Source organism: Leptodactylus fuscus, chromosome 8 (assembly GCF_031893055.1).
Source record: "Leptodactylus fuscus isolate aLepFus1 chromosome 8, aLepFus1.hap2, whole genome shotgun sequence".
Lineage (NCBI taxonomy): Eukaryota > Metazoa > Chordata > Amphibia > Anura > Leptodactylidae > Leptodactylus > Leptodactylus fuscus.
In genome coordinates this window covers 9,253,227-9,265,273 of record NC_134272.1, presented here as the reverse complement: position 1 = coordinate 9,265,273, position 12,047 = coordinate 9,253,227, and the positions used below count along the sequence as shown (strand labels likewise).

Genomic DNA, 12,047 nt, shown 5'->3' with positions numbered 1-12,047 from the left:
CCACGCCGCCAAGCCCGAACACAGGCAGAGACCCCGCCGCCAAGCCCAACCACCGGCAGAGACCCCGCCACCAAGCCCGACCACCGGCAGAGGCCCACGCCACCAAGCCCGAACACAGGCAGAGACCCCGCCGCCAAGCCCAACCACCGGCACAGACCCACGCCGCCAAGCCCGACCACCGGCACAGACCCACGCCGCCAAGCCCGACCACCGGCACAGACCCACGCCGCCAAGCCCGACCACCGGCACAGACCCACGCCGCCAAGCCCGACCACCGGCACAGACCCACGCCGCCAAGCCCGACCACCGGCACAGACCCACGCCGCCAAGCCCGACCACCGGCACAGACCCACGCCACCAAGCCCGACCACCGGCAGAGACCCACGCCACCAAGCCCGAACACAGGCAGAGACCCCGCCGCCAAGCCCAACCACCGGCACAGACCCAGCCGCCAAGCCCGAACACAGGCAGAGACCCCGCCGCCAAGACCGACCACCGGCACAGACCCACGCCGCCAAGCCCGACCACCGGCACAGACCCACGAAGCCAAGCCCGACCACCGGCACAGACCCCGCCGCCAAGCCCGACCACCGGCACAGACCCACGCCGCCAAGCCCGACCACCGGCACAGACCCACGCCGCCAAGCCCGACCACCGGCACAGACCCACGCCGCCAAGCCCGACCACCGGCACAGACCCCGCCGCCAAGCCCGACCACCGGCACAGACCCCGCCGCCAAGCCCGACCACCGGCACAGACCCACGCCGCCAAGCCCGACCACCGGCACAGACCCACGCCGCCAAGCCCGACCACCGGCACAGACCCACGCCGCCAAGCCCGACCACCGGCACAGACCCACGCCGCCAAGCCCGACCACCGGCACAGACCCACTCCGCCAAGTCCGACCACCGGCACAGACCCACGCCGCCAAGCCCGACCACCGGCACAGACCCACTCCGCCAAGTCCGACCACCGGCACAGACCCACGCCGCCAAGCCCGACCACCGGCACAGACCCACGCCGCCAAGCCCGACCACCGGCACAGACCCACGCCGCCAAGTCCGACCACTAGACATGTATATACTGTAAATATATATACCGTAAATAATGTATATACTGTAATACTGTAAATATTGTATATACTGTACATACTGTAAATACTGCATATAATATATATACTGTAAATAATGTATATATATTGTATATACTGTACATACTGTAAATAATGTATATATTGTAAATAATGTATATACTGTATATATTGTAAATAATGTATATACTGTACATACTGTAAATAATGTATATATTGTAAATATTGTAAATAATGTAAATATTTTTATACTAAATTCCTGGCTTGTTCTGAGTTCTTTATTATCCGCACTGATAGACACCTTAGTAGTATTAGGCTAAGGCTCCGCGTATCCGGCCGCAGCAGAAAAAAAACAAAAAACAAAAAAAAAACGACAACGCTGCAGGATAAAAACGAGGCGATGGCGACAATACATTACAGTTTTTCCCGCAGCGCTTTCGTAGGTACAATCGACATGCTGTGAGTTACACACCGCGGCGCTGTTTGGAATGGCAGTGTTTCGGCTGCACCTATTTTTCCGCAGTTCGGTACAATCTCGCCCACTATGCAGGGACAGGAGAACGCTTCGGTTTCTCTCACACCACGGCGTTTCCACCACGTGAGGCCCCGGCCTTAGTGTGAATTCTGCCTGACAGACACTGACGATTCACTTTAATTATATTATTTTATATGACGTATACATTACAGCAAGGGACGGACGATTAAACAAAAAACCACTGAATCCGAACATGATCCAGGAGAACCAGAGAGATTCTTCACTTTGGTTATTACAATAATTACAGTTTTGTTTGGACCGAACACCGCTGAACCGAACTGCGATTATTATCGGAGGCCCGGGGGAGGGGATCTCACAGAATTACTCACCTCTCCCGGGCTCCCTGTTCTTTTCGGACTGCTGCCTTTTGTCAGAGACCACTGAGGCCTGTGTTGTGATGTCACCGGATGCTCAGGATCCAATCACAGGCCTCGGTGATCCCAGACGTCAGTCATAAGTGCCAGCAGGGAGTCACGTCAGGGTTTTTATGTTGGCGAACCATCCGCGGGCCTCTGATCATTATACTCTGGGGTCTGAAGGGACCGTGTGAGATGAATCCCATGAGGTGTCGCCCAACAGGCTGTAAAAGAGGGCGTGTCCTACATAATTACCATTAATTGTAAACGAGGTAAAATGCCTCATTAATAACAATTTTCATTTAGGTCATAATCGCCCGGCCCTAAAGCTATAAAAGTCCAGAGTCCACATCACTGGTTGGGTACGTGGCTGTAATGTCGCTGCATCCTCCGTTATATACTGAAGGGAATTACTACGGACAGCGGGATGTGAGGACTCCATAAGAGACCTGCAGGGTCAGATACATTATACAGCCATATACATAGATCGCCATATTGTGCCGCCATCCACAACTACATTCTGTAAGGAGGAGGAGACAAGCAAATAATATGTGAACCCCTAGAGACCCCATACAAGACACCTCAGCCTAATAAGCCGCACCAGTAGGACATCCCAAGTCTCCGCTCCTTACAGGGGCGCATAAGAATCCCCAGAACTTCCTGATGTGACGCCCTGCTGCGTGCCCCCATGTATGACCCTGGTGTGCCCCGGATAATGCACTTAATGCCATATGTGGGTATAAATGGCTGTTTGGGCACAGAAGAGGAGGAGCGCTATGTGGTTTTGGGGTACAGTTCGGTTTTTGGACATCATGCCACTTTTGCAGAGCCCCTGAATTGCCAGTAAAGTGGAATCCGCAGACAGGTCACCCCATTATAGACACTACACCCCTGAGGGGATTTATCAGGAGGGGCAGCGAGCATTTTTAACCCTTGAGTGTTGCATTCATTTAATTTACAGAACTGAATGCGCAGCTGAAAATAAATAGTGAAAATTGCAATTTTACCAGAGATTCAGTGCCCGATATGTTGTGCCCAGGTTGTGTCAGCACACTCCAAAAACTGGTAAGCGGGTACCCCGGGCACAGCAGCTTCTCTAATACAAGGGGTGTAGTGAGTATTAGTATCCCAGACGTGACTGCACAGCGGATGGTGCAGAGGGAATACGGAAGCTGTGCGGGGGACATTGGGAACACCAAACTCCCAGGAGTCCCTATTATTGGGGAGGTCACTCTGGGGGTCACTTCTGGTGTCTTTTCCCTCTGGGTGTCCCCTGATATTCGCTGGCACAGCTTATACATTCCCTCCCTGCCGCAGCCGCTTGTGTTTTTGGACGTCTCGTCTTCACATTATACAAGCTATTTTTCTTCCGTTTTCTGGTTATGGAGCCATAGGAGGGCTGTGTTTTTGCAGGATGAGATGTAATCTGTAATGACACCATTTTTGGGTGCCAATAACTTATAGAATTCGTTTTATTAGCTCTCCCTGCTATACGGGATAATCTGAATACGTCTCTGGGGTAGAGCTCGGAGATTGGTCAAAAGCCAATCACATTTCTTCTTACTCAACAGGTGACAGGATCGGTCAGACATCTGCCGACATACAGTGGAATATACCATCTTACACATCCTGAGGGGGCGGAGTCTATGATACAGATTTAGAAGGAGACATTTAGATAATGAAACAGGTGAAATACAAGACACAACTCTCCGCATATAGAATAAGTATGATGGGGGGAAACACTGGCTGGTAATAGGGGCTGTATAAATCCCAGGAGAATATGCCCCTGTTACAAGTGGTTTGGTCCAGCATGAGATAACACTGCACACGGTCCGATGATGTCACCAGCGATACCTATGGCAAAGGAACCTTCAGCCCATGACCGTAACTGCCGACCCAAACCGACGCAGATCAGACCGACAGCTTGTACATGACGACTGAGGACAGAACCATGTCTGCAAGACGTTCAACGCGCGCCAATAAAGGCGCCAAATACAAAGAACTGGTGTCAGACGGCCTCCTTGACATGTTACTTAAGAAAGAAGTAACTGGTGAGTGTAAAGTGAAGTCTTAGATGATAGTATCTGCTAGAAATGGGGACCCCTATGTGCCGGATTATCAGATATTCATCACACAGGGCTCACATAGAAAGGCAAGAGAAGATTTAGGATGAAAGTCCAAAGTAACATCTTCTGTCAGTGTCCTAATATTCTCCATTTTCTCCACAACTAGCCCCCCGGCCTCCAGACATCCCCCCAAAAAGGGAGAAAAAAATAAGTAGAAAAATGATGGAATATTACGAGAGACAGGCAGCAATACTGCCGGCCCTAGGAGAGCCCGCCCTGGAGATCGAGACCCCCATGTACAGCACGTAAGTGACTATTGTACACCCCAATGCCGGCTCCTCCTATAGGGGGGGGGGGGGGTCACTTACTTTTATGTATAGAGGAGAGAAGGTGAGAAGACTCTTTACTCCTCATGTATAGACTCTCACATCTTCTCACCATTCACTGTCTCATCTCAACAGGATGGAAATAACCCTAATGTTGAAGAACAACAGGGAGAGCGCCGCCTACAGGGAAGAAATAAAGAGGCAAATGGAGGAATGGGACAAAGACCCTGACCTGTGAGTTACTACTGCCCCCTACAGACACAGCCGGGAATCCCATTTTTTCTTCCATATAACATCTCTCTCTTTCTTAGACCTGAAAATCCGAGAAAGAGAGCGGAGAGAGGACAAGGGGAGGCGGAGAGAGGACAAGGGGAGGCGGAGACATCAACCGGCCCGCCGCCCCCTAAGAAGAAACGGAGGAAACTCCATTAGTGATGAGGTGATACAGGGCAATTCTGTTGTGGAGCGCTGCCTAAGGCCTGGCCACATCTGCGTCGGTAATCCGTTTGGGGGTCCATATGGAGAACCCTGAACAGACTATCGAACATATTGGCAGGCGGTGTGCAGTGAAGCCAGACAGACCCCAAAGACTATAATGGGGTCCGTGTGCTTTCCGTACGAATCATGTGGACAGGAAAGTATATTGCGAAGTGCTTTTCTATCCACATGTTCGGTGTGGACACTGCACCGAAAGCACACGGACCCCATTATACCGTAGTCTATGGGGTCGGTGTGCTTTCGGGGGGACCGCATGCAGACTCCCCTGAGCGGATTATCGACACAGATGTGAACAAGGCCTTAGACAAACCCTTTAACTAACGTGTCTGTAATGTGTTCTCTTCTTCCAGGTGGTGTCCTCCCCAATAAGAGCTGGGTAGAGGAACACTCATCATAGCCCCCACCTCTCACCCTCTCCCCGCCAAGCCCGACCACCGGCACAGACCCCGCCGCCAAGCCCGACCACCGGCACAAACCCCGCCGCCAAGCCCGACCACCGGCAGAGACCCCCGCCGCCAAGCCCGAACACAGGCAGAGACCCAGCCGCCAAGCCCGAACACAGGCAGAGACCCAGCCGCCAAGCCCGAACACAGGCAGAGACCCACGCCGCCAAGCCGGAACACAGGCAGAGACCCCGCCGCCAAGCCCGACCACCGGCACAGACCCACGCCGCCAAGCCCGACCACCGGCACAGACCCACGCCGCCAAGCCCGAACACAGGCAGAGACCCCGCCGCCAAGCCCGAACACAGGCAGAGACCCCGCCGCCAAGCCCGACCACCGGCACAGACCCACGCCGCCAAGCCCGACCACCGGCACAGACCCACGCCGCCAAGCCCGAACACAGGCAGAGACCCCGCCGCCAAGCCCGAACACAGGCAGAGACCCCGCCGCCAAGCCCGACCACCGGCACAGACCCACGCCGCCAAGCCCGACCACCGGCACAGACCCACGCCGCCAAGCCCGACCACCGGCACAGACCCACGCCGCCAAGCCCGACCACCGGCACAGACCCACGCCGCCAAGCCCGACCACCGGCACAGACCCACGCCGCCAAGCCCGACCACCGGCACAGACCCACGCCGCCAAGCCCGACCACCGGCACAGACCCACGCCGCCAAGCCCGACCACCGGCACAGACCCACGCCGCCAAGCCCGACCACCGGCACAGACCCACGCCGGCACAGACCACCTGCACAGACCCACGCCGCCAAGCCCGACCACCGGCACAGACCCACACCGCCAAGCCGGAACACAGGCAGAGACCCACGCCGCCAAGCCCGACCACCGGCACAGACCCACGCCGCCAAGCCCGACCACCGGCACAGACCCACGCCGCCAAGCCCGACCACCGGCACAGACCCACGCCGCCAAGCCCGACCACCGGCACAGACCCACACCCGACCACCGGCACAGACCCACGCCGCCAAGCCCGACCACCGGCACAGACCCACGCCGCCAAGCCCGACCACCGGCACAGACCCACGCCGCCAAGCCCGACCACCAGACATGTATATACTGTAAATATATATACCGTAAATAATGTATATACTGTAAATAATGTATATATTGTACATACGGTACTGTAAATGTATTGTAAATAATGTATATACTGTACATATTGTATATACTGTAATAATGTAAATACTGCATATAATATATATACTGTAAATAATGTATATATTGTATATACTGTACATACTGTAAATAATGTATATACTATACATACTGTAAATAATGTATATACTGTACATACTGTAAATATTGTATATACTGTAAATAATGTATATACTATACATACTGTAAATAATGTATATACTGTATATATTGTACATACTGTAAATAATGTACATACTGTAAATAATGTATATACTGTATATATTGTACATACTGTAAATAATGTACATACTGTAAATAATGTATATATTGTATATACTGTACATACTGTAAATAATGTATATATTGTATATACTGTACATACTGTAAATAATGTATATACTGTACATACTGTAAATAATGTATATATTGTATATACTGTACATACTGTAAATAATGTATATACTATACATACTGTAAATAATGTACATACTGTAAATAATGTAAATATTGTATATATTGTAAATAATGTAAATATTTTTATACTAAATTCCTGGCTTGCTCTGAGTTCTTTATTATCCGCACTGATAGACACCTTAGTAGTATTAGGCTAAGGCTCCGCGTATCCGGCCGCAGCAGAAAAAAAACAAAAAAAACAAAAAAAAAACGACAACGCTGCAGGATAAAAACGAGGCGATGGCGACAATACATTACAGTTTTTCCCGCAGCGCTTTCGTAGGTACAATCGACATGCTGTGAGTTACACACCGCGGCGCTGTTTGGAATGGCAGTGTTTCGGCTGCACCTATTTTTCCGCAGTTCGGTACAATCTCGCCCACTATGCAGGGACAGGAGAACGCTTTGGTTTCTCTCACACCACGGCGTTTCCACCACGTGAGGCCCCGGCCTTAGTGTGAATTCTGCCTGACAGACACTGACGATTCACTTTAATTATATTATTTTATATGACGTATACATTACAGCAAGGGACGGACGATTAAACAAAAAACCACTGAATCCGAACATGATCCAGGAGAACCAGAGAGATTCTTCACTTTGGTTATTACAATAATTACAGTTTTGTTTGGACCGAACACCGCTGAACCGAACTGCGATTATTATCGGAGGCCCGGGGGAGGGGATCTCACAGAATTACTCACCTCTCCCGGGCTCCCTGTTCTTTTCGGACTGCTGCCTTTTGTCAGAGACCACTGAGGCCTGTGTTGTGATGTCAGCGGATGCTCAGGATCCAATCACAGGCCTCGGTGATCCCAGACGTCAGTCATAAGTGCCAGCAGGGAGTCACGTCAGGGTTTTTATGTTGGCGAACCATCCGCGGGCCTCTGATCATTATACTCTGGGGTCTGAAGGGACCGTGTGAGATGAATCCCATGAGGTGTCGCCCAACAGGCTGTAAAAGAGGGCGTGTCCTAAATAATTACCATTAATTGTAATCGAGGTAAAATGCCTCATTAATAACAATTTTCATTTAGGTCATAATCGCCCGGCCCTAAAGCTATAAAAGTCCAGAGTCCACATCACTGGTTGGGTACGTGGCTGTAATGTCGCTGCATCCTCCGTTATATACTGAAGGGAATTACTACGGACAGCGGGATGTGAGGACTCCATAAGAGACCTGCAGGGTCAGATACATTATACAGCCATATACATAGATCGCCATATTGTGCCGCCATCCACAACTACATTCTGTAAGGAGGAGGAGACAAGCAAATAATATGTGAACCCCTAGAGACCCCATACAAGACACCTCAGCCTAATAAGCCGCACCAGTAGGACATCCCAAGTCTCCGCTCCTTACAGGGGCACATAAGAATACAAGATAACAAGTAATAACCTCGTGTTCCTGAGTCATAAGACACAAGTTGCACAATATGGGACACACAAATCTGCTGAAGGGTCAATGTTCTGTTCCCTTTTCTTAAAATATTCATATACTGCAGACAGAAGTCTGTATTCTGAGAACATCTGCTGACGCTGGGTTCACACTAGCACCCGGACTCCGTTTTCAGGTCATGCAGAGTTCGGCCGTGAGCGTTTTATGCTCTCTGCGGCGAAACCGTTTCTTTTAAAACTGGACACAGAGTACTGCATGTCTAACTCTGTGTCCAGTTTTAAAAAACCGGTTTTGCGGCGGAGAGCATAAAACACTCACCGGTGCTCACGACCGGACACCTTTCAAATGAATGGGTTTGATAGAGTCCTGCAGGTTTCTGTTTCTTGCTCTGTTTTGTGCAGGAAACGGAAACCTGCAAAACGGACACCTGGGCGCAGATGTGAACAAGCCCTGACTAGTGCAGGACTAGACCACAACTGCTTCTTTCTTAAAGGGACTACCACCTCCCCCCAAGCATATTCAAGGGTCACCATCAGGTCACAGAGCACACATAAAACTGACCTTTGCCATGTCGGTCACCTTTGTAGAAACATTTGGTGCACTGGGGACGGGACTTTCCCCTACCTGGAGCACTCATTTTTCTGCTCAGACCCCTGCACAGTGGGACATCACCCATCCTCCCTGAACAGCAAGAGCAGTGCTCCAAAAACCTGACGTTCCACGTCCAATGCACCCATTGCCTCATTTTGCACAAGTTGTTTGTCTAAAAATCTACATAAATGTTTATTTGTGAGTATGATATATATATATATATATATATATATATATATATATATATATATATATATATATATATATATATTTAGGGGCAATTTCTGATTGTGGGCTCCATCTGAAGCACTACATTATAAGATAAGGGACGCCAATCTACAAATGTGAACTGCGCTCTAATCTCTACTGCTGGTCCTTAAAGGGGTTTTTCAGGACTTCTATGTGGATGACCTATCCTAAGTCATCATGTCTGAATTCACCTCATTACTTTATAGAGTAAATCTGATGGGTAACGCTAATGGCTGCCATGACAGCGCCCACGTGTGCTTTATCCAGCAGCCGTAACGCCGGCTCCGACTCTCAGACATTTGCTTCTTATATGTCACTTAAAGTTCAGCGGCTTTGCTCATGTGGGGGGGAGAGCAGGGAGACGCCATGTCAGGGATGTAAAGGCAGCCATAAAGATAATCGATACGCGTCTGACTCCTATACAGCTTTCCCGAACTTCAGGAATAGCAACTTGCAATATGCACATCGCACCCACGTGAAAGGGTTTTTCGTCCCTTACTGAAGTTTCATTACCAAGACCTATCCACATTAGGAGATCTGTGGGTGTCCCTACACCAGGAGCCTGAACAGATCAGCTGTTTCGGGAGCCTCCAGACATAGGAAGTTGCTGCAGTGGACGGGGTGGGTGTAAGGGCAACACTGCAATGCCCTGGAACCACCGCTGTACAGTGGACGGGGACGGTGCTTGCTTGAATGGAAGCAGCCTGCACATGCTCCCTGTCCGCTGCAGCAGCTTCTGCCATAAAAGCTGATCTGTGCAGGGTCTGAGTGTCGGACCCCAACATGTACATGCTGGTGCTGGTCATATGGCATAAGGCAAGGTCAGACAAACCTCTGATATGTCGGGCGTGCACAGAGAAGGGAGATGTACTGACGCTGATCATGTGCTGAAGGACTTCCAGATTCGGGACCCTAAACCCCAGCTGCACAAAGGCCTACCGGGGGTTTAGTAGTTTGGCACTTCCCTTGGCGCGGGGCACGTGCCATGCACCCTCATCTATAGAAAACCGCGCTGAACGCACAGACATAGGGAATATTACACATGATGATGATGTATTTCTATTTATTGCTACTCACCCGATCCTGGATGCCGGCCACGGTGCGGTTGACATGTCTCAGCGAATATGTCACTCTGTGGACGCCGTCGCTGGTCTCCCCGTTGCCATAGAAGCCCACTGCGATGCCAGCGCTGGAAGAAAGAAACAGAGCAGAAATGACTTCCCATTATGTAAAACACCTAAAGGCAAAGCTAGGACGCGGAGCTCTGCGACCGACAGCGAGGCCTCGAATCTCGCTGAAGAAAAAGCTGAAGGAACGTTACAGGAAAGCAACAAAATGGCGGCCTACACGGTCGGCAATAATACAGGATTACGTCAGGGTAATGTACGGAAGGTTGGCAAAGGGAGTTTTCGCCACCTACATTCTCCGACATTGTAGCGTTGTCTAGACAAGATGGCGACAGCACCATGAACGACAGCGCCGCGACTACCCGCTGGTTGTGTGTGGTATTGCATACACCATATAGTTCAATGAAGCTGAGCTGCGATACCAGGCACCACCTGTGTACAAATACGGCGCTGTTTGTGGAGGGGAAAGGGGGTAATGCAGCCATCGACCCTGATCAAATGAATGACTCTAGTATCCAGACTCTCTCATGCTCACGTGAACCCGTTCTTGGGACAGCCCTTCATACTGTCTGCAGGTCATAAATCGAAGCCGTGTAGCCCTGGCCAATATCCTAGTCCTGTCAAAGTCATTATAAATGAGTCAGTCCAGGATATGAAAATGATAACAGTAAAACCGCAGCTGACCTAGATGAGGAGCGAGCGGGACGTGTGCAGAGAGAAGCCAGAGGACAGCGAGCCGCAATGATATATGTACAAGGGACGTCTGCCGGGCGCCCAGATAACAGCAGATTAAAGCCAAGGCCCCAGAAACGCTGCATCTGTCACAGGACGGAGAGCAAGGAGACCCCCTGCAAGTACTACCACACCAATTAGGGAACTGATTACATTGGTCATGTGACCAACATAAACCTATGACATAGTGGGGTCCAAGCGCACCCCCCAGATAGTGATCCACATTATCCTGCACGCTATATCTTCTTATATCTGCTCTCAGCATCCTCCAATGGGTTCCCCAATTTTTAGGTTGGCATTCTGCTCAATGGATTTTTCCAGGATTGCATAGGATATCAGATTGGTAGAGGGATGATGTAAGGGGCCGTGTCATTCCCTGTGGCATCTTCCCTACTTGCTCCGTACACCTATATACTTAGTGGTGGTGCGGGGTCTTACAGCATAAGCTGCAGTAACATCTACGTCCGACACCTTTGCTGCAGATTCAATTAAAGTTGCAGATGAAATAATCCTGCAAGGAAGACAACTCTGCAATGTGTCAGAAAACAACTAATTCCTGATGGACCCCATTGTGGTCCTTGGGCTCAGATGTTATCAGGGTTCTGATCCTTGGTCATGTGATCAAACCATCCCCCATTCCCCGGTTGGCTCTGCCTTCTCCCTCCTCCTCTTCTGCGGCTACTCAGCAGACTCATCTCAGAGGACACCGGCCATCTTCAAGACTCGATAACAATGTTGAGCGACAGAACTATACTGAGCCACCAGAAGAATCCGACAGACCTTTAGGCCCTGTCTGTCAACTAGAAGAACAAGGTTCTGAGGAGGAAGCGAAACGTAAATGATAAGGAACCAAAACACAAAATATAGCCGAAACTGCAGAAAAACGGCAAGTGTCATCATGGAGCCAGCGGCAGGATAATGGGAGATGTGCAACAAATGGAAAGTCACAGGTTGGCGACTGGACTGAGTACTAGGCTGGAATATCAGAGCGGCGCAGAAGGCCTGGTGTCAAGTGGGGTTCAATGAA

At 50.6% G+C, this 12,047-nt stretch overlaps 1 protein-coding gene across 4 annotated transcripts in view; it reads right to left on the bottom strand.

Annotated features, from left to right (window-relative positions):
- TTYH3 (tweety family member 3) overlaps positions 1-12,047 on the bottom strand; it is an 82,852-nt gene that overhangs the window by 38,037 nt on the left and 32,768 nt on the right. For all 4 annotated transcript variants that reach the window (XM_075284708.1, XM_075284709.1, XM_075284710.1 and 1 more), the window contains exon 3: positions 10,239-10,350. In XM_075284708.1, coding sequence (XP_075140809.1) covers positions 10,239-10,350 — 112 coding nt within the window. The remainder of the gene's footprint in view (positions 1-10,238; positions 10,351-12,047) is intronic.